The 21953-nt window shown below is 27.3% G+C and overlaps 2 protein-coding genes across 6 annotated transcripts in view; one reads left to right on the top strand and one right to left on the bottom strand.

The window, feature by feature from the left end:
- The window catches only part of LOC111674948 (venom dipeptidyl peptidase 4), a 269708-nt gene that overhangs the window by 70022 nt on the left and 177733 nt on the right, over positions 1-21953 (bottom strand). The window lies entirely within an intron of this gene.
- Positions 20592-21698, top strand: LOC124418777. 2 transcript variants are annotated; one of them, XM_046946154.1, is made up of 4 exons: positions 20592-20687; positions 20764-20850; positions 20904-21072; positions 21135-21698. In XM_046946154.1, exons 1-4 carry the CDS (start codon positions 20664-20666, stop codon positions 21551-21553), a joined length of 699 nt encoding a protein of 232 aa, XP_046802110.1. In that variant the 5' UTR covers positions 20592-20663; the 3' UTR covers positions 21554-21698. The 2 variants fall into 2 exon arrangements, with proteins under 2 accessions (XP_046802110.1, XP_046802109.1); XM_046946153.1 differs by having other exon boundaries at positions 20621-20687; positions 20752-20850.

Genomic DNA, 21953 nt, shown 5'->3' with positions numbered 1-21953 from the left:
AATTTTTGTTTTATATAACGAGACCTAGAATCTTGTCTCAGATAGTTTGGAAGATATGAACCTGAAAAAATTCTTATAACATATAACATTGGCCAAACTGGAAGACACGGGAATTTTTTGGTCCTTTATCACATAGTGTTGTCTGTATATCATTTTATTTTCGTGATTCAAAAATTAAAAAAAACATAATGTTGTTATTTGAAATCCCTATAAACGATTATTATGAAATAAATATGGAATTGGTGTATTTTGACATGCCTGTTGACGGTATTTCCTCTCTCCCAATTCCAATTTTTTCCTGAATGTTACCATCAAATCATAAATGTAACATGTGATGATTTTGTAATTTTACATAAAAATTCAAGAAACAATAAATAATAAATTTAGAATAGAAGAAGTTAAAATGCATATAAGTATGTAAATATAATATAATCTTAAATAACTTTTAAGCAACAACCAATGAATACAAATTAACATTCAGTTTTTTAAATTATCTCAATAATTTCTACATAGTTTTACACTATTTGCCTCAAAAAGCAGAAATTAAAATTCCATTTACAACTTTTCACTAAAACATTATTATTCAAGACAGTTTGAAAATTAAAGAAAATCTAAGAAGTAAATCTTTCTACTTGCATCACGATTAATTAATTATTTTCTACGCTAAAATGTGTCAAGAAAAGAAAATTTCTTGTAAATTATTCACAATTATTTTTGTAAATCCAGGAAAATCTTACAAGAAGTAAAAACTAAGCATATACATACATACGTATTAGTGGGTATGTAATTGTGTGTAATATATTTCAACCACAAAAATGACATTGTTTTCAAGTGTTTCTCAACAATATTGCTAAAAAAAATTTGCTGAATATGAAGAAAAAGTTGTTGACAACAGCAAAATCTCTCAAATACACATACACACACAAATAAGTAATAAAATTCATAAATATATAAACACAAACAACAACACATTATCATGCAGGAGATAAATGATGTTGGTTAAAACTGTTGCAAAATTTGTAATATTAAATATTATAAATGTCAACAACATCAACTTAACATAAATACAATGTATGTATTAAAAGCTCTACATACATATGTCTGTCTGTCATAAAAACTGAAATATGAACATGTTTAAATAGCAACAACTTTAACTGAAGAGAGTATAAACTAAGTTAAAACCTCAATGACAACAAATTAAGGGTTACCACTCACTCACATGTTCTCAAATGATGTCAGTGGAAAAGATGTCCTTTTTTTGCTGTCGTTGAAAAATTTGTTGAAAAATTAAGCAAACTGGTTGTTAGTACAATGACACGAACTTTTTTTATAAGCCATTTATGTTGCAATGCAACAGCAAACAAGTAAGAATGTTATAGTCGGTCAAGCCCGACCATATAATACCCTACACCACAGTGTATTACGCGGAATAATTAGTTTCCTTCTAAGTTTTTAATTAAATATTTTAAAAGTTAAAAAGTACTTAAGCCCTCCCGCCACTCACGGCTTATTCCAAGGGAGAGTAAATATGTTATTTCACATATTCGATGTCTGTAAAAAAATATATATTTAAGGTTAAATTAAGCAGTTATTAAACTTTATCGTTTCTAAGTCATCAAGGCTAGTATAAAACATGGTTTGGCAGGTTTTTGTCCAGATACGAGTGTATTAAACACAATTATGAACTTAAAAGCCCTATTCGGCGGGTTCAGTTGTATGGGGGCTAGATTAAATAATGGGCCGATGTAAACCATTTCCAACAGGCTTCGTCTCTGGTACAATAGAAGATCGAGTGCCAAATTTTATTGAATTATCTACAAAATTGCGACCTGTAGTTTGATTACAAGTTTTAAAAGCCCTATCCGAGGGGTTCAGTTGTATGGGGGCTAGGTGAAAGAATGCACCGATGTTAACCATTTTCAATAGGCTTCGTCTACGATACCATAAAAGATCATGTGCCAAATTTCATTGAATTATCTCCAAAATTGCGATCTGTAGTTTGATTACAAGCCCTATTCGGGGGTTCAGTTGTATGGGACACCAAAAAGATTACTCTTAGTTCTCTAAATCATACTAATATCATTCAGGATCGGTTTTATTTAAACCAAGTATTTCGTAAACTTAAAACAGTACAACAAGAAATAAGTAATTATGCGTGTAGAGCCCGGTCTAAATGAGAACAAATAAAAAGGAACTTTTTCGTTCGTAAAAAGGTACTTCTTGAATTTACTATAACACCGTCCGACACTCAAAATTAGACACGAACCAGATAATATACGTCTGAAACTATAAACCTAATGGAGGAAAACTATTTTGTTAGTTTCTTTTTTGTTATTCTGTGTCCTTTCAAAAGGACTTCAAAGTTTTAAAAAGTACATTTTTCCAAAAATATAAAATATAAAAAACTTCTACTCATAAGACAATAACAAATTTGACGCCAAGCTTACAAAAAGAGTTATAAAATATTTTGTGTTATTTTTAGTTTATTCTGCCAGGATCAAAAGATGTATAAAAAGATCTTTCAATATTTTTTGAAAAAATGATATTGAAAATTTTAATAGATTTTTAAGGATTAGAATTTTAAAAGACATTTTTGACAGATTTTCATCATAACGGTATAAAATAAATATAAAACGAAATATTTAACAACATTTCTTGTTGGCTTGACACCAAATTTGACATTGTCTGATTAGTAAAAGTCTTTTAAAATATCTTTTGAAAAATATACTTTTTAAAATTTTGAAGTCCTTTTGAAAGGACATAGGATCACGAAATGAAAAACTAAAAATGCAAATATTTTCCCTTAAATTTATAGCATCAGACGTATATCATCCGGTTCTTGTCTAAAGAATTTTTTTCTCTTTTTGTCGGACGGTGTAATATTGAATTTAGATAGATAAAATAAGGACATGTAAATTCCGAAGTAAATGAAAACAAAAATATACTTTATTCGTTTTTTTAATGGTACTTTTTTAAATTTGTTATAATATTAAAAATAGAAACATAAAATTAAACAATCGAAAACTAGAAAAAATTTAAATTTGTAGAAAAGGATTTTTGGCACTTTTTTGTTCTTAAACTGAACTTTTTGAGTTTTCTTTAATATTGAACATATTTAGAAACATAAAATAAAAAATTTAGTGGCCCAAGTTGTTGGTATTCTTTTCGTTTTTTTACCAGGAAATTTAACATGCGAAGTCTTGAGTAAATAAGAATCAATAAAAGTGAATTTTTAGGTATTTTTCGTTTTGCAATTGGTACTTTTTATAAGTACCTGTAATATTAATATGGAAACATAAAATTAAGCATTTAGTGTTAATTCCAATATAAGATAATTTTTAGTACTTTTTCGTTTTTTAAGACTCAATAAAAGTAAACATTTAGGTACGTTTTCGTTTGATTTTTTATAATTTTGAACCTAGAACCATAAATTGAAATAAAAATGGTTTTAGTTAAAAGCACATATTAAATATCGTGATAACTACTTATTGCTAAAATATTTTTATTAAATGATGATTATACATATATTAGGGTATGAATGTATTTTTTAATTAGAAAAGAATAATGAATTTTTGCCAATGTCTATCTTAATTGTAAGTATAGCTTGCAAGAAAGAATGGCTTCTTTTAGTAATTAAGCCTCTTACTTATAGGTATAAACATAACTTTTTATAAGTTCAAGTATACTTTCAAAATCCTCATAATTTTATCATTTATTATACTGTTTATTATAAATACCATTTCAATTTTAATACTTAATGTACCACAAAGTAGCAAACAGTTGCCTGCCAGCAAAAAACATTATTTTTTATGACTCAACAAAAAGAGAAAACATGTATTTCATACCAACTTGTAACACAACACTATTGTTCTTGCTACTTTATGAAAACTAAAAACAACTTCATAAAATAATAGAAAATACAAATAAATGAACAAGTTCAACAATAAGTTGTGTACTGTAGGTCAAGGTTTATATGAAAATAACACCCTCAAACTAACAAACACCACCTCCCTCAATTGATGCACACACTTACACATGAATAAATAATAATTATATTTACAAATATGTGTACATGTGTTTAGTACACGTTTCAAAAGCACAAAAAAACAACAAATAGAAACTGTGTTCATTAAATTTTATTTTTCTATACTTTTAAGCAAAAAATATAAAAATATCATATTTTTCATTTTTTCTTATTTTCCTGCACATTGAAAATTCATTTGCACTGAACTATAACAAAAAAAAAAACTACTTCACGAGTATAGAGTATGTTTTTAGTATTTTCAGTATTTTTAATATAAAAAGCAAACAAAACAATCCACACGTTCTAAATAAGAGAGACTGAGTTGATGATGATAATGCTGATAAACTTTTATATGAGAATTGGACTTTGCCCACATTGCTTCTTTAGCTTGGAAAATTAAAAATAAAATAGCAAACAAAAATATTATAAATTTTAAATTAACCTTTATATTGAGTGGAAATCATTTACACAATGGCAGGAGTAAAAATAACTGCATTTGCTTTGTTTGTTCTATTTTGTAATCTGCTGCTGTTTTATCTATATCTTTAAGTTTTAGTTACTTAATACTTTCTTTCATTTTCATGTTTCTTTTTTTTTAAGTTTGTTTAGAATTGAAGTTTTAAGAAATCTTTTTGTTTAGAAATTTTCTTGTGTTACTTTTACTGACGGGGCTTTAAATTTATTTTCAACTGGTAAGGAAGGAGTGTAGAAGAATTTTAATAAATTGTTAAAGTTCTATTTAAAGGCTCACAACGAATTAGTGATTAGCTATCCTTTGCTGTCTTTATAGTATGATTTGAGGGGAACTAATGAACAAATATTGGCAACACTGTTGTATCAGATATTTGATCTCAATTGTGCCTCGAATACATAAAAATAAAAAAGTCTAGTGCCCCTTGCTGGACCATATTGTCATATGGAATCCAAAAAGCCTTAAGTAACATTGAACAAAATTTTCAACATTTTCTCAAGTTAAGCTTATTTTTTATTGACAAATTAGTATTTGAAGAAAAATTTTCGGTTTTTGTTTTATTTGAAAAGAAATGAAACTTATGCTTTGTATACACGTTTGTTAGATCTTACAACGTTGGCAGTAAAATGTACAGAAAATGTCTAATATCACTGCCAACTTACAAATTTTGTTTTGCAATATTGTCAGTAATGCTTTTTCTGACAACGTTTAAAAAAAAATTTTAAGTTCAGACGATTGTTGGATATTTTCTTAACATTTTACTGACAACGTTGTAAGATCTGACAACCGCGTATCACGGCTTTTACGCTCTTGAAGATTTGTTTTTTATGTAACCCAAAAGCCAGTAAGTTACATTAAAAAATAGTATGTTTCAACATTTTTAACTAAATTAAAATCGGCTTTTCTTGGTCAGATAGGCCGAAACATAGAAAGTAAATGGTTTCTTTGTTTTCGTAAAAATTTTCGAAAATTCGAATTTTCCTTCGATAAAAATTTAAAGCTGTTAAAAAAAATCTGTAAATCGCAAGGTTTCGCTAAAAGTGCCATTTTTGTTTAATTTGATGCCCAATTATAACATTTTACAGTTTCGAAGTTAAAAATTCAAAAGAATTTTAATATTTTAATGAATTTTTAGAACATAATCTTTTGATTTCGAAGATAGCGCCGTTGATTTTGATTGTAGGAGTGTAAAATTTTGCTGGAACATGTATTTTAATATGGTACATCATAATTAATCAAAAAGTCGACTTTGATTTGTTTGTAACTTAGGGCCTTTTGGATTTCATATGACGATATGTGTTATAAATCTGAAACAAACCTTAAGGTTTTATTTATTCGTTGCAACTGTTTTTCGAGATATTTTACAAGTTTTTATTTTTTGGATATAAATTTACAAAGAATAAAGTTTTTTTTTAATTCCACATTTTCCCAAGTTTTCCTTCCTGTAAATTCGATAACAATCTTTTTCAATACAGAATTTATAGTTTTATTTTGAATGTTTAGAAATCGTTTATCTTTCACCTTGAGAAGCTATACAAACACATACATTTTATTACATACCCCAAAACACATGCAGATTCAAACAATTTAGCTATATGTTGTTGTATAAAATCATGTGCAATTTCACATTTTTTTGTAGTTTTAACTTTCCAAAAACTTTGCTTGTTTGTTGTTTTGGCCAGCAACAAGAACGAATTTTGTCTAAAAATTTGGTAAAACAAAAAATTTGTTAAAGGTGGTCATGTGTAAAAATTTGTTGTTTTTCATTTTGATGAAAAACAATTAAAAAACCTAAAACCAGAAAACCAGGATATAAAATCAAACATCAGCATTTAAGTAAAAAAACAAGGTTTTGTAAAGATTTATGGCTGCTTAGAAAAAGTGTTACACTTTATTAAAATTGAAAAACATTTGGTTTTGAATATTCAAACAGATTTCCTTTTTGTTCAAACTGAAGTATTCTTAGTTAATTTATGTCTCTTTTCTTTTGGTTTCTAGGGAAAAGTTATTAAACAAGAAAACATCATTATCATCACTTCAGGCATTACACACACATAGATGTATATTTGTACATTTGTTTGTGTATTTGTTTTAGCATTTTGGTGTTTTTATCACAAAATCCCCAAAATAATACAAACACTTCAAAACTAAAACCCCTTATGGCCACTTAAGGAACACATCAATAGATATCTTTTGGGTTTGCTGCAACTTAATAGGAAAAATATAAAAACAAAACTAAGAGTCTCAGTGAAAATAAATCAATACACTGACAAATAACAGCAAAAAAAATTGAAAGGAAACAAAACGAAAATTATCCCTTTTAATAATCTGTTTTTTTTTTATACGGAAACCTAATGTAAAGAAAAGTTCGTTGTTAAGAAAACATGAGGCACAACACACACACGCTCACCATCAGGAATATTTTTTTTCACAGTAATAATATTATTATGTTTATTTGTAGCATATGTTAGGGGGCAACCTTTATTGAATTGGAAAAATATGAAACAAGTCAAACTCATTTAAAATTTATGACTTTATAAGAAGTAATAGATTCAAAGGAAATGTTAAGGCAATGTAAAGAACAACTATAGAATAATAAAACTTGTTGATCAAGCTTCAAATATGACTAAATGATGATTAAGAGTATAAAAGGAAGAAGTCAATAATTTAATATTATATTAATATTTTTAAAGAGCACTTTTATTTGCTGTATCAAATGCATTTACGCTACTTTTAATGAATGTATTATATATTTGTATAATTCAGTTTATATATTGAAATATGCCTAAGTTGCTGGTATAAGAATATGTATTAGTATAAGATTTTTTAATTTATTCATAAATTAATGTTTTTTTTATTTGTCACATCTAAGACAATTTCACTTCAGTCTTAATTAAAGTAATATCGTTTTCCATCTTTGTCTATAAAAAACATTCGCATTGATTACACAGGCCAACTAAATTTTAAAAAAGTCGAAACCCTGAGATCAGAAAGAATTTAGCAGGAATTAATCCGAATATCTTAATTTCTATATTATATTGGTGAATTGTAATTTGATTTTTAATATGTTATAACAGCAACAAAATTGTGTATGTCGTCTGACAGTCCATTTTATTAGCTTTAAAATAAATGCATAACATCTGACACGTTTTCTTTCTTCTTCACCTAAAGTTTGAAAACTCATGGTGTGTACAGAGGATACTATGCTTTGCAAATGCTACTCATAACAAGCAAAAATATAGGATCTACACCTGACGATGTTCTAATCGACTCTGAATTAAAAATTTGTTGGCCTGTGTTATTCTTCGCAACTTTGACATTTATCACACCAATACTCTCTTACAAACTTCGGTTGTGGTTTTAATCCGTCATTGACTCTGTCATGTTACACAGTAATACATACGTTTCCTTTTTTAAACACACAAGGAATGAAAAAAGAAATAAATAGAAAAAGAAAGAAATTGCATTACATGCTTCAAAATAACGTGTTCATACAGTTGATTTGCCAATTGACTGTTTCATGATAAATACAAAGTGACAGAAGAAAAGAACTTCATTATAAGGTTTTTTAAGTTTTTTTTACACATTAATAATTTTAAAGTATATTAGGATATATACATTTGATTAGAAATATTTATCGTGAATTTAAAAATTTGAAACAATAAATTTAAAATTTTAACGTTTTTTTCATATTAAAGGTTTTGAAGCAAAGGTATCAGTCTTCTGATTAAAATTTTTGGAAAAAATAATAAAACTAAACGAAAAATATGCATTTATAAAATATGCTATTAATATCAAATTGTGAAAATATTCTCTAATAAATAAATAGATACCAAAAATATTTAAATTGTTTTGAAACGTATAAATATATTATATAAGAGCGCATTAACGCAACATAAAAAACATGTATTTGCATAACTTGTTTAAAAATTTACTTACAGAAGATAAAAATTTTAAAAAATTCACGGTGTCACCCTAATACACAAGTATTGAATTATTAAAATCTACATTTTATAATTGTAATGGTGATATCAAAAACACACTAAATAACATTTATATGGAAATTTTATCGATTGACTGCAATATTTTACGTAAGAGATTCTAAGAAAAATATGTTTTGTTATATTTTGATAATATTAAAGTTGTACTTTTAAAAGTTTAATATATTTTCAAAATAAGTTATTTTTCTTTATAGAACATAAATGTTTTTTTTTAATATCTTAAGTTTATAAAATAGTTTTTCTTTTCACATTATTCGTTTGTTTTACATCTCTAATTTTATAACATACATTTTTATTTTTATCCTATTTGCAACATTAAACGTTCTTTGTAACTGTCAAACTGCCAAGCGCCTGCTTGCACTTGAAAAAGAAATACACTGGCTCCATAGCTAAAATACAGTAGTTTTATTTGGATGTACACATACTCAGTGCACACATACTCAGAACAACTGTAGAGACGATTGCCTTCGCTCTCGCTTACAAAGGGGAAACTAAAGTGACGAAAAACATACGAATTGGAGTCAGACAGGTGGTAAGATATTAATGGAACTAAAATTTAAAAATTTCAAGTGTCTACTCTCTAGAATACTATGGGACAATAAAGTTACGATTGACCCGAAATATATAAATTTGAGTCAACCAGATGGTGGCATATTAGGGGAAAGTAATAATCATTTCTCCATAAGATGGGTTAAATAACTACTTTCGGAAGTACAACAAGAAAAACTACTTTTAAGAGTATAATCTCTAGGTTACAGTAAACATACGAATTACGATCATCCAGATGGTTTACTATTAGTGGAAATTACTGTCTTTTTCGTATGCATTGACTCTTTGTCGAACTGCTGGGAAGTGTGAAACGAAGTTGATAAAGTTCGTTTTTGAAGTCCTATTAAAAAATCTTATCTATCTTTTTACATCTCGAAAGTTTGAACATTTCATTAAAATTGGTTCTTATATTCCTGGGGCGAAAAATAAAAAAACCTCAAAAAAGTACTTAAAAAAAAAGTTGGATTTTCTAAATAAAAAAGGGATATTTTAAATTAAAATCATAAGGTTAGGTTTAGAAAGTTTATTAACCATAAAAAGATGCATATCCACTCGGAGACCAAAAAGATCTACTCGGATCATAAAAATTAAGAAAAAATCGAAATATGGAAACAATCAACTGTTTTAGTACCTTTTTTAATTCTATCATCCCTGGTAAAAACTTTTTTGTTTTTGATAAGCAGTAAAACATGTTGTATATGTTGGCGAGTACGTGAGTGGGCATTTGAAAAAAAACTGCAAATAACTCTTAGTTTTACCCTACAACAATACAGTATTGTAATAGATATTATAAGTTTGTAATTATATTTGTAACATAAGAAGGTATTGGTCTACATAAATCCAAACATCTATAAAAAACAAGTGAGAAATTATAATCGGCAAGGCCGACCCTAAAGCATTTCAGTTAAATTGTACCTTGCCTCAGATATACTTATATATTTATGGTTGAGTAAAATTTTAGAAAGTTCATGAGGGTCATCAATGCTAGAATAGAGCTTTGTTTTGCAGCTTTTTGTCGAGATATGGGTATACTAAACATAATTGGGAACTTAAAAGCCCTATTCGGCGGGTTCAATTGTAGAGGACCAATGTTAACTATTTCCAATAGGCTTCGTCTACAGCACTTTAGAAGATCATTGAATTATCATCCAAAATTGTAGTTTGATTACAAGCCCTATTCGGGGGTTTAGTTGTATGTGGGCTAGGTGAAATAATAGACCGATCTTAACCATTTTCTATAGTTTTCGTCTCTGAAGATCATGTACCAAATTTCTTTGAATTATCTTAAAAAAATAATAATAAAATACTAGATTACAAGGTGTACACAAAATAGGATTTAGAGCAATCTCGTGCACAATAACAAATTATATAAAAATTGGCGTATTATAGAAATTTCAAAAAAAAAACTGTAAGGTAGAGTACTAAAAGTTGGATATTTCCAACTATATTTTCTTACTTCACGTACATCTGTGTGAACACATGTTGTATTTAAGTATGGTTGAGTATAGTATAACATCTCTTCCAAACTTTTGTGTATTTTTCAATGTCATCAAGTAGGAATGTCTGAGTGCCAGAGTTGAGGTTTAATTTTGGGAAAAATTTTCTATTTTGTTGCGAACAAAACAAGATTTGAATGTATGCGCAAAGCAACTGACTCTAATACTCTAAAGGAAATGTTTAAAAAGAATGAACTGCCAAATAACTTTAACGCATAAGACGACATTGAAACATCATTTTATAACGGACCATATTACAAATCTAGCGTTGAAAGAGATGTGTGTGGGTTGCAGGTAACAATTGATTGATTTATAGTTTCAATTCTGTTCGTATTAACCAGCAATATTTGTATCCAAAATACTTTAAAGTGTATAGTTTAGCAAGCACATCGTGGTTAGCATTAGTGTTATGTATTTGAAAAATATTTTAGGGTGCCCTTAAAGAATAACTAATCTGAATTAAATTAAATGTTTAATAAAATCTACCAGTTGTAAGAATTGAAACTTTTACACACATACATATTTAAAATTTTTCACATTAATACGTTTTACATCATGACTCGAAGTTTGTGTTCAATATTATTGTATCTGTCTTGTTACAAACAATAACCAACGAGGCTCAGAATATTACACATATCTATTTGAAGGCCTACAATAATATTTGATTTGGGTATTTGTTTGTTTTTCATTTTTCTGGTGGGTCGTAATGGGAAATTCATTAAAAACGATGAAATTGATATTTTAAAAAAATGTTAAGTTTCTTGTTGTAAAAATACAATATTTTTTATTTATTTTATAAATAGCAAAGAATGACCTAACAAAAATATTAAATTTTTATTATATGTATGTTTTTGGGTACTTATTATATAAACTGTTTTAAACAACTTTTTATATACATTTTTCATTCCATTTGTAATTTCTATAACGTAATTATTAATTTGATTTGATTAAAAATCTACAAGAAGTAATTTTTTTCGTTTTAAAATTCGTTTGGACTTTTGAACTCTTTTTTATTCTACGGTATGAATAATGAATGACAAATTAATAGCATTTATTATACAAAATACATGATGGATGGTATAACGTATTTATATCCTAAAAGATTTTTCACAACTTTCGGGTCATGATTTTTTTGTGGCTGATGTTTAAGAATAATACCGTGCGGCTTAAGTTTAATTTAATATGTACAATCAGACCTAATTTTCAATCAATTAAAGCAAATTCTCAACCTTAAAACATTTTACCAAACTGCAATTCATTGAATTCGTAAAATAAAAAAACTTTTCATTTTACACATTTACACAAATATTTATCAATATTTTTGCAATTTTAAATTCGATACACAGTTGATCAAATTCCCAATAGAATATATGCAGGTATTATTAAATGAATATGTGTGTATGTCACAGTAAATGCTTCAAGGCTATGTGCCCTGCAAATTTTAAACTATTAAATAAATTTATATAAATATAAACTTATTCAAAATCTTTTCTATAAATCTAGTATGAAGAGTATAAAATTTTGATCTCTAGTGCTAAAAAGTCAAGTACATCCATAAAGTAATAAATATTAAGTTAAAACTTATCACAGTAAACTGCAGTGCTCCTAAACTATTCGAATATCAGCATAATTATCAAATAACATCAATGGCGATATGACATTTATGTTTGTTTTGTTAAATTATTAATGTTTCAGTAAGTTGACATTGAAGTACTTTGTTGTATTAAATACAATTGAGTGTGTTTGTTATTTACCTCGATAATTGTGTGTGCATATCCGTTTACATTTAAATGACTCAATTATTAACATGACCACAGAAATACCTACACTTTTGTTTGTTTTGTAAAGGATTTTGATTGAAATCACTTCGATAGCTGTAACTATTAATATTGACAGCGTTTTAGAATACAGATAAAAGTGTCTATTACAAAAAAGGAATAAATAATGGTAGAAAATACAAACTTCTGCCATTAAATTGAAACTATGTACATACAAACATATATTTTGGTTATAAGTACTATAATAATACGTATTATAATTGTTCAACATAATTTTACTGTATGTTTGTTGCAAGCAATTTTCAAATGACCCTAAATATTTCAAAATGCTTTCTAGAAGTTTCCTATTTAAAATCAGAAAAATCCGTTCATAAATTTCGAAGATATGGCAAATCGAAGACAATCTCTAAACATTTCATCAAAAATTTAGATTTTTGGTGATTTTTGGAGAAGGATATATAAGATTCAGCACAACCGAATATAGAACTCCTAATTGTTCTAATATTAATTTTTATTTCCAAAAAAATAACCATAAATAAATACCAAAATTGACTTAATATTCCATGACTTTTCCAAAGACTACATGCATTAACATGTGACAGCTTGATCTGCAGAAATAAGAAAAAACTGGTTCTGTCCTCGAACATTATTTCCATTATAAAATTGTATGTATGTGTACTTTTATAACATTTCTTTTTTGTTAAAGTCTCGCATTTTTTTAGTTTCTTTTATTTTAATATTTTTTATTTATATTTATATTCTTGTATCTTGTCTTTTTGTCTTGACAGCATTTGTGAGATGATTTTCCAAGTAGTTTTCATGTTGTTTTTCTGTTGAGATTTTTCACTGATATTTTCTGTAGTTGTCAGTTGATGTATGTAATTGCTGAATAGACTAGTTGCTATTGCAGCTGACTGTGAGTGAGTGGATACAATGGAAACAATAGCAAAACTTTTGTTGAGAAGAAATGAAATAATAATTAAACAAAAAGCTAATTGTTTATAAAAACATGTTGTAACTAAAAGTTATACATATATATGTATATATAACTGTGGTATCGTTCAATAACTAATTAAATCGACAAAGGAATGAATTGAGTTAAATTTCCTTTTCACTAGCATTTTTTTTTTGATTTTTAAAATATATTTTAAAAATATAGTTAGTCATAGTGATGATCTATTTGATCATGCTAGGTTTAAAAGCATAAATTCAATCTTCAAATTTTGATCATTATGTTAGGCGCATAGAATTAACATCTTAACAAAAAATCGTGATTTGTACTAAAGCCAGAATGTATAGTCGGGCATAGCCGACCATATGATACCCTAAACCAGTTATAATTAAATGTACCTTAATTGTGTATTATTTATAGCAACGAAAAACGTATGAGTAATTTTGTCATAATTTCGTTATATTTTTGGTTAAATGCAGATTTTCTGAAAAGGTTATGTTATATGGGGTCTAAATAAAAACCGAAAGAAAAAAATGGTAAAAGGATTTTTGTAGGGATTCGTTTGTATGGGGGTTATGTAGGTGGAGTGATACTGGACTGATTTTTACCAAACTCAAAAGTAATACGTGTACCGAATTTTATCAAATTGTGTTCAAAATTACGATTTATAGTTTGATTACAAGGTCAGGCAGACGGACATGGATTATTTTACTCAGAAATGATTCTGAGCCGATTGGTACACTTTACGATGGCTATGGGACCATTAATTCTATGGTGACAAACAACAGCACAAATCCAACTTATACTGACCACCAAAGTGGTGTTGGGTGTAATTATACTGCCTTTAAGTATGTGAACTTTTTATTCTCTGAGTACAAACCCAGTAGGAAATGCTGCCGTTTTTCATTTATCGATTATCATCGATCTACTAAAAACACTGCAGGCGTGTTGTTAAGAGCAGATTTGTTTAGTTGGTGAGTGTAAGTAAGAAAAAAACAAAAGATGCATGGATAACACAACAAATAAAATAACTAAAGAATGGGGAAATAATATTGATGTTATTTTTATATGAATGTTTTTGATATATGAGTGAAAAATATTACTCTATAATTTATTTTCGTTATTTTTTATAATTAAATTATTGTTGTTATGCATTTAATTAATAAGCATAATTTGTTATGTTTGTTAATTATAGGTGATTTAAAAGATTGTTATTTATTAAAACAATTAATAAAAAATTAAATAAAATCAAAAAAACTTTGCAATGTTGTATTGTGTTTAATTTTTTGCGTTTCTTGTTTAAATAAAATAAAAATAATGTGGTAAATAAATTAAGAGATAATACATTAATATTTTTTAATATTAATTTTTTTAGAAGTTTTTAAAATATCTAAAAATATATTTATTATATTTATATTTATTATATTTACAGAATTTATAGCTGCATTTAAAATACATGTAAATTTAAAATATTAATATTTAATTCATACATATGAGATGAGTTTCTGTAAAATGCAAAACTGTGATATAATATTATGCCTTATGCAAAAACGATTATTAACGTTAACAATGGTTTACTACACACTTTTTCCATATAAAAACAGCGTTTAATAACCATTGTTAACATAATAATCGTTTTTGCATAAATGTTTAATTTTTTAGCTCAAATTTTCAATATGATCGGATAAAATAATATTTAAAAATTTTTCTAAAACCATCAACTGCTAATGGCAAAAATGTTACTGTATTTCACATACTACATATATAATTTTATTTTATTCCACCATTTTTCTATTGTTCAAAAGATTTAAGCGTCAAATTTTCATGTGTTGAAATGATTCAATATAGATTTTCAGATTTACCAAGACTCGTAAATACTAATAAATAATACTTTTTACTTTTTGCCAAATTGCAACGTGTCTCAATTTGTATTTGTTTATTATTTAGTTTTATTGCAAATGTTGTTTGTTTTCGTTGCATTTCGTTGACAACATTTTGAGATTTAACACGTAACAGCAAGAACAATACAAAAGCACAACAGACACAATAGCAGCAGATGAGTGACATTAACGGAGAATGCAGGAATGAATACAATGCATTCCATAGCAACAATAGAGGAAATAAATTCAACATTTATTTTCACTTTTTTATTTCCTTTCGTAACGGGAAAATTGGGTAAATACTAGTGTAATGACATTATAGTAAATGAAAAATGGGTAACGAGGAGTGGGAGAAAGTGCTAGGACAGAGAGTGTAATGAATGAAATGAACTATGGATATAGAATATTTTAAAATAATAGTTATTTTATGGTTTAAAGTACTAAATTAACTTTAGGCTAGACAAACTAGACTATAGACTAGAATATAAACTAAACTGCAGACTAGACTATAGACTAGACTATAGACTAGACTATAGACTAGACTATAGACTAGACTATAGACTAGACTATAGACTAGACTATAGACTAGACTATAGACTAGACTATAGACTAGACTATAGACTAGACTATAGACTAGACTATAGACTAGACTATAGACTAGACTATAAACTAGACTATAGAATAGACTATAGACTAGGCTATAGACTAGACTATAAACTAGACTATGACTAGACTATGACTAGACTATGACTAGACTATGACTAGACTATGACTAGACTATAGACTAGACTATAGGCAAGGCTATAGACTAGACTATAAACTAGACTATGACTAGACTATGACTAGACTATGACTAGACTATGACTAGACTATGACTAGACTATGACTAGACTATGACTAGACTATGACTAGACTATGACTAGACTATGACTAGACTATGACTAGACTATGACTAGACTATGACTAGACTATGACTAGACTATGACTAGACTATGACTAGACTATGACTAGACTATGACTAGACTATGAATAGACTATAAACTATACTATAGACTAGGCTATAGACTAGGCTATAGACTAGGCTATAGACTAGACTATAAACTAGACTATGACTAGACTAGACTATACACTAGACTAGATTATAGACTGGACTATAGACTAGATTATAGACTAGACTATAAAATAGACTAGAATATATATAGACGCTTGAAACTCTTTTTTAGACCATATTTGTGATTTCCATTGTAATGAGTTAAAAAGCTTATAAAACAAAATAACAAAGCTGATATTAAAGTAACTTTGTATCAGATTGTTTCTTAGTAATGCAGACGGTAAGTATTTGTCATTGAAAAGTATGTTGTTAAGTAAATACAAGTCATTACTGAATTGTTGCTGGGTACTGAAGTTTCCATGCCTGATATGGTATTATTTAGAATCCTTCGAATTTAAAATTGTTTAATTTCATATGATTTTTTTTGAGTTAAGTCTGACATTTATTTAGTTTTTTTCTGTGGCATTGCATTAATCTTAATAAATAATTTTGATTTACATGCAGTGATTTATGTTGTATTTTTCTTTATTTTTACTATGTAGAGTAATCTTAAGTGGAAAAACTTTTAAATGACTTTTGTTTTTTTGTTTTGGCATTTTTTTTTTATTCGACACAGAAAGAAATCGAAGTAAAAGTTAAAGCTTAAATTTCAATTTCATTTTATTCGGAAGAAATCGTATACGAAAGTTTTTTGGAAGCTTGTATGTGTCCACTAAATGCTATTGAAAGTTTAGTTTTCTTTTAATTTCTAGCTGTGTATTAAATGCAAGTTTTTTTCCTTTAAAAATCTGTTTAAATAAACTAAATGACTTAGAGTAGGTAAAATGGGCGGGAGGTCAATGCTATCATACTCATGATTGCCGTCATAATACACGTTGTAGTTGTTCTTGCATGAGGAGTACATTTTTTGTTCAAGTTGTTTTGCTGATGTCATAAATTTTATTGTTGTTATTTTTAAACATAAGTCAAAGTTTATGTTAAAAAAAAACTTTTTTATTTTTGGTTTCTCAACAGTTTTCTACTTTTTTGCTGTTGCTATTTTGCTTCTTGTACTGTTGACTTATAATGACCTTAGAGTATTCGTCGTAGGACACAATGTTAGCAATAAACAATGTCAAGTGTCTTGGTTGCACAAAACCCCCAAAAACAAATAATAGTAAAATAATACTATTGTGTGTATGTATAGGAAGCCATACTGTAATTTTGTTTTTTGTTCTATTTATTTGAATTTTTGTAGACATATGTAAATGAACAGGAAATGGGAAAATTCATTCATATATTTGAATACTAAAGCATTAATTTATTTGCATAAGAACGGATACAGTGAAGAAAAATGAAACCCCAAAAGTAATGTAATGCTAACAAAAGAAATGCTGATTTTCCTAGTAATAAATAAAAAATTTGGTGACTAATATCAAAAAGTGAAAACTGTTAAAAAAATATGTTAAATTTTTAGCGCCTTATGCAAAAACGATTTTTAAGTTAACAATGTCTATTAAGACCTGTTTTTATATGGAAAAAGTGTGTAGTAAACCATTGTTAACTTTAATAATCGTTTTTGCATAAGGCCCTTACTTATTAAAGCATTTCAAAATCTTTAATTTTAATGTGTAAACATTAATTTTAAACGTTGTCGTAGTGATCTTGACATTTGTATTTTTAATCTCCATTTAAATATTAATAAAAACTTTCAATAAATATATTAATTTTGTATTTATGCATGTGAAAAATTGAAATTAACCACATACGCGAATTTAAAATTAATTGACAACAAATTAAGCTTGTCAAACGCATTTGTATGAATGAAATTGGCAAATGTTTGCAGGAAATAAAAATCTATTTCGAAATAAACTTTATTTGATTGCGGCCAAAAGCATGGCAACTGCTGGCAAATAAAAATAGTGATATATTGACATTTTGTTAAAAATATTATTTAATTATTTAAAACAGTATTTAAAAATTATGAATAAGCAAAATTAAATTGGTCCAAAGACAAATATAATAAAAAAATTTAATAATCTGGTATCTACGTTTAAAAAATTCCAACAATTTTAAAAATAATAGTTACCAGCACAAAATTGTTTAATCTGCTAATGACAACAAAAATATGAATGCTGAAAATATGTAGTAACTTCAGTTAAATTCCGTATAAACATACATTTGAAATTAAGAATTTTATTTCTGCCAAAACGTTAAAAATGACATATGTACCTACCTATCTGTTCTAGCTAAAACATTAAAAGAAATTAATTATTTGCACACATTTTGTGAAAAAAACAGAGAATGGGAAATGAAAAGAAAAAATGAAATTAAATGTATATTTTTTAATGCTGATAATAAATCTAAGTACAGACAGACAAATTTCATTTACTACAATAAAATTTTCTACAACCAGAAATAAAGAAATTTATGCCTTAACCTAATGTTTTATATTTACACAAAATATTTACTCCTCACCTTAAATCCTTTTTTTAATGTTACACAAACAATAATGTATCTGTATGTTTACTAGAGTGTCCATTTAATCTAGATTAAATGTTTTTTAAAAGAAGCTTCTAGTCAATATTTCTGGCATTTGGGGCGTAAAAAAACAATTGAAAAATAACGGGTTTTTATTTTGTTTACTAAACTGTAATTAGAAGTTAAATTTCACGTAGAACTATAGAAATTGTTCTGCAAAAAAGATTTTTATGTATATAACCTGGGGTATTGAGGTTTTAATGATTTAGAAAACAGTCCAGTGTTTGAGATATTTTACAACGTAAGTAATGAACTAATACACACTTTCTGGTGAGAAGATTGATCAGTAATTAAAAAAATTAAGACAGATAGATAGATAGATAGACAGACAGACAGACAGACAGACAGACAGACAGACAGACAGACAGACAGACAGACAGATAGATAGATAGATAGATAGATAGATAGATAGATAGATAGATTGATAGATATATAGATAGATAGATAGATAGATAGATAGATAGATAGATAGATAGATAGATAGATAGATAGATAGATAGATAGATAGATAGATAGATATAGCAAAAAAGTTGTTGAAATAAAAAATAAAAATATTTTTTTTTACAAAACTTTAAATCATTTGTCTCTAAAATAAAGATTCCTTAAGGTTTTTCTGTTACAGATTTTTGCTGTCTTGTTTTAGACACTTTAAATCTCTTTTTTCAGTTATTTGGTGTAACCAAACATGCAACGACTTTGGGGTATTGATTTAAAACACTGCAATCAAATTTATAACAAGAACAATATTGTTATTTCTTTTCCAACAAATAAAATTAATATCAAATGTTGTTTAAAGAAAATTTCTCAGAAACCCCGTAAAAAAACATTCAGTTATAAAAAAGTTTTGTCCTAAATTTGAGTTAAATTGTTAAACATTGTAATGATTAGAGACAGAGATAGAGAAATACAATTTTGATTTATGATAATACACCCAATAAAGATAACAACAACCAAAACATTTCCTTAAAAAACACAAAAGATAAATGAATCAATAAAGAAACTGTAAATATTCAATAGAAATATGATTTGTGTGGAATTGTTAAGACAAATAAAAAAAATGGTTTCTGTCAAAGTTTATTTAGTGAAAATAAAATCTTAGATACTGAAGCGTATGATTGATGTAATTTGATAAGACCAAAACAGAAACAACAAAAACAATACAAAGATCTATAGGTACATACAAATATATGTATGTATGTTGATACAACATAACCTTATACTTTGTAAATCGCTTTGTTATTTTGAACAAATCCCTAAATATTTTGTTAAAGATTGGGTGGAATTCGATGCAGTATGATAATGGTGTAGATAGTGCTTAATGTATTACAATGTAGTAGAGTTTTGAAAGTAACTTATACCATCTTTTTGGTTTTGATATACGCAGACAACTAAATATAAATTGATAAAGTCGATAACATTTGGGGTATTCACACGGTGTGCTATCAAGTCTTATTGTCATAAAATACTAAAGTTTTATGATAGTTTAAAAAAATTGTTGTTGTGCTTCAAAGAAAAAAGTCCTAAAATAATAACACTTTTTATGATGTGTTTAATGTTTTGTCATAACTTAACAGTGTAAATCTAAGTCAAAAGGGAAAAACTCTTCATCGAGCCGGCGATAATATTTAGAAGTTACCGCCATTGAATATTCGCAAGTTGTACGTAAATATACTTTAAATTTGTCTATACCTTAAGATTAATTACATTTTATTAATTTATTTATAAAAGTTAATAACTTTTAAAAGGTTAAATCAAAAATATTGAGACATTTAAAAAATAAAAGGTAAACATTTTTTTCTGTATACTTTAGAAGATTGGCAGCCACCGAACGTATTTAAAATAACCGCCGTAAAAAAATATTGCCGGCTTAGTAATCAACAACAGTTGTTTATGTTTTTAAACATTTCAGTTTGTGAAAATATTTAATAATTTTTATTATAATGGATTGTTTAGAAGATTCTCAGGTAAGATTTTATTTATTTTATTATTTATTTGGTTAATTTAATTAAAAAAATGTTTTTATTTAAGCCAAAATGTAAGCGCGTGCGCACCAACCCCACAAAGAAATGGAATTTGGAGGAAGAGAAGTCCTTAATAGAATTTTTGATAGCAAATCGTGAGATAGAGGTTTGTATTCTTTTTAAATTAAATAAACAGCAAACTAATGTTATTATTTGCAGAAGCCAACAGCGCAGGCTTACTACAAACGTTTTTCAGTCGAGACAAAGGTAGAAGTAGATTGGAAGCTTATCCGATCTAAGGTAAGGAACATGCGCACCAGCTACAATAAAGCCAAAGGTTGGGAGGGATCAACCGGGGCAGGCAGCATGGATGGCGAAACCATGAAAGGTATTTTTAAACTAAAAATTACATGTATGTATCCGTTTTTAACCTTTCCACTTTTATTTAAGCGTCACTAATAAAAATGTGTACATTTTTTTATGAGCTGGATGACATTTTTGGATCCAGGATTGTCGATAATGCTGTTATTGATGATAGCCTTTCTTCCGACAATTTCGACTGCACCGATGCATGCATTGAAGAAAGTCTACATAAAGAAATTGAAAATGTAGCTTCCACGAGCAAGAAAGGAATTTATTCCAGAACAGCATTGTCCGACATTTTGCAAATGCAAACAGAAATGCTTAATTTTAAAAAAGAAAGAGCTGAAAAAGAGCTAACTTTAAAGGAAAAAGAATTTAGTTTAAAGGAAAGAGAAATAGGGCTGAGAGAAAAGGAAATAGAAAGCAACGAGCTTATAAAAGTTAAGGAGCTGGAAATGAAGGAGAGGTTAGCAATGGAGGAGCTGAAGCTAAAATACAAACAATAAGTATATAAGTTATGGATAACAGTCTAGTATATAGACCACTCTATAGTCTAGTCCAAAGTCTAGTCTATAGTCTAGTCTATAGTCTCTAGTCTATAAACCAATCTTTAGTCTAGTCTATAGTCAAGTCCATAGGCTAGTCTATAGTCTAGGCAATAATTTAGTCTACCAATATTCATTTATGTATTTTATTTATGTATTTATTTAAATGAATTACAGTTTTTTGTTATTGTTTTTTATATATATAAGTTATGTTAATAAAAATGTACATTGAAAATAGCCTAGTCTATAGTCCAGTCTATAGACTGGACTATAGACTAGACTATAGACTAGACTATAGACTAGACTATAGACTAGACTATAGACTAGACTATAGACTAGACTATAGACTAGACTATAGACT

Source organism: Lucilia cuprina, chromosome 3 (genome assembly GCF_022045245.1).
Source record: "Lucilia cuprina isolate Lc7/37 chromosome 3, ASM2204524v1, whole genome shotgun sequence".
NCBI lineage: Eukaryota > Metazoa > Arthropoda > Insecta > Diptera > Calliphoridae > Lucilia > Lucilia cuprina.
The sequence above is the reverse complement of the archived record's forward strand: the minus strand, read 5'-3'. Positions and strand labels throughout refer to the sequence as shown.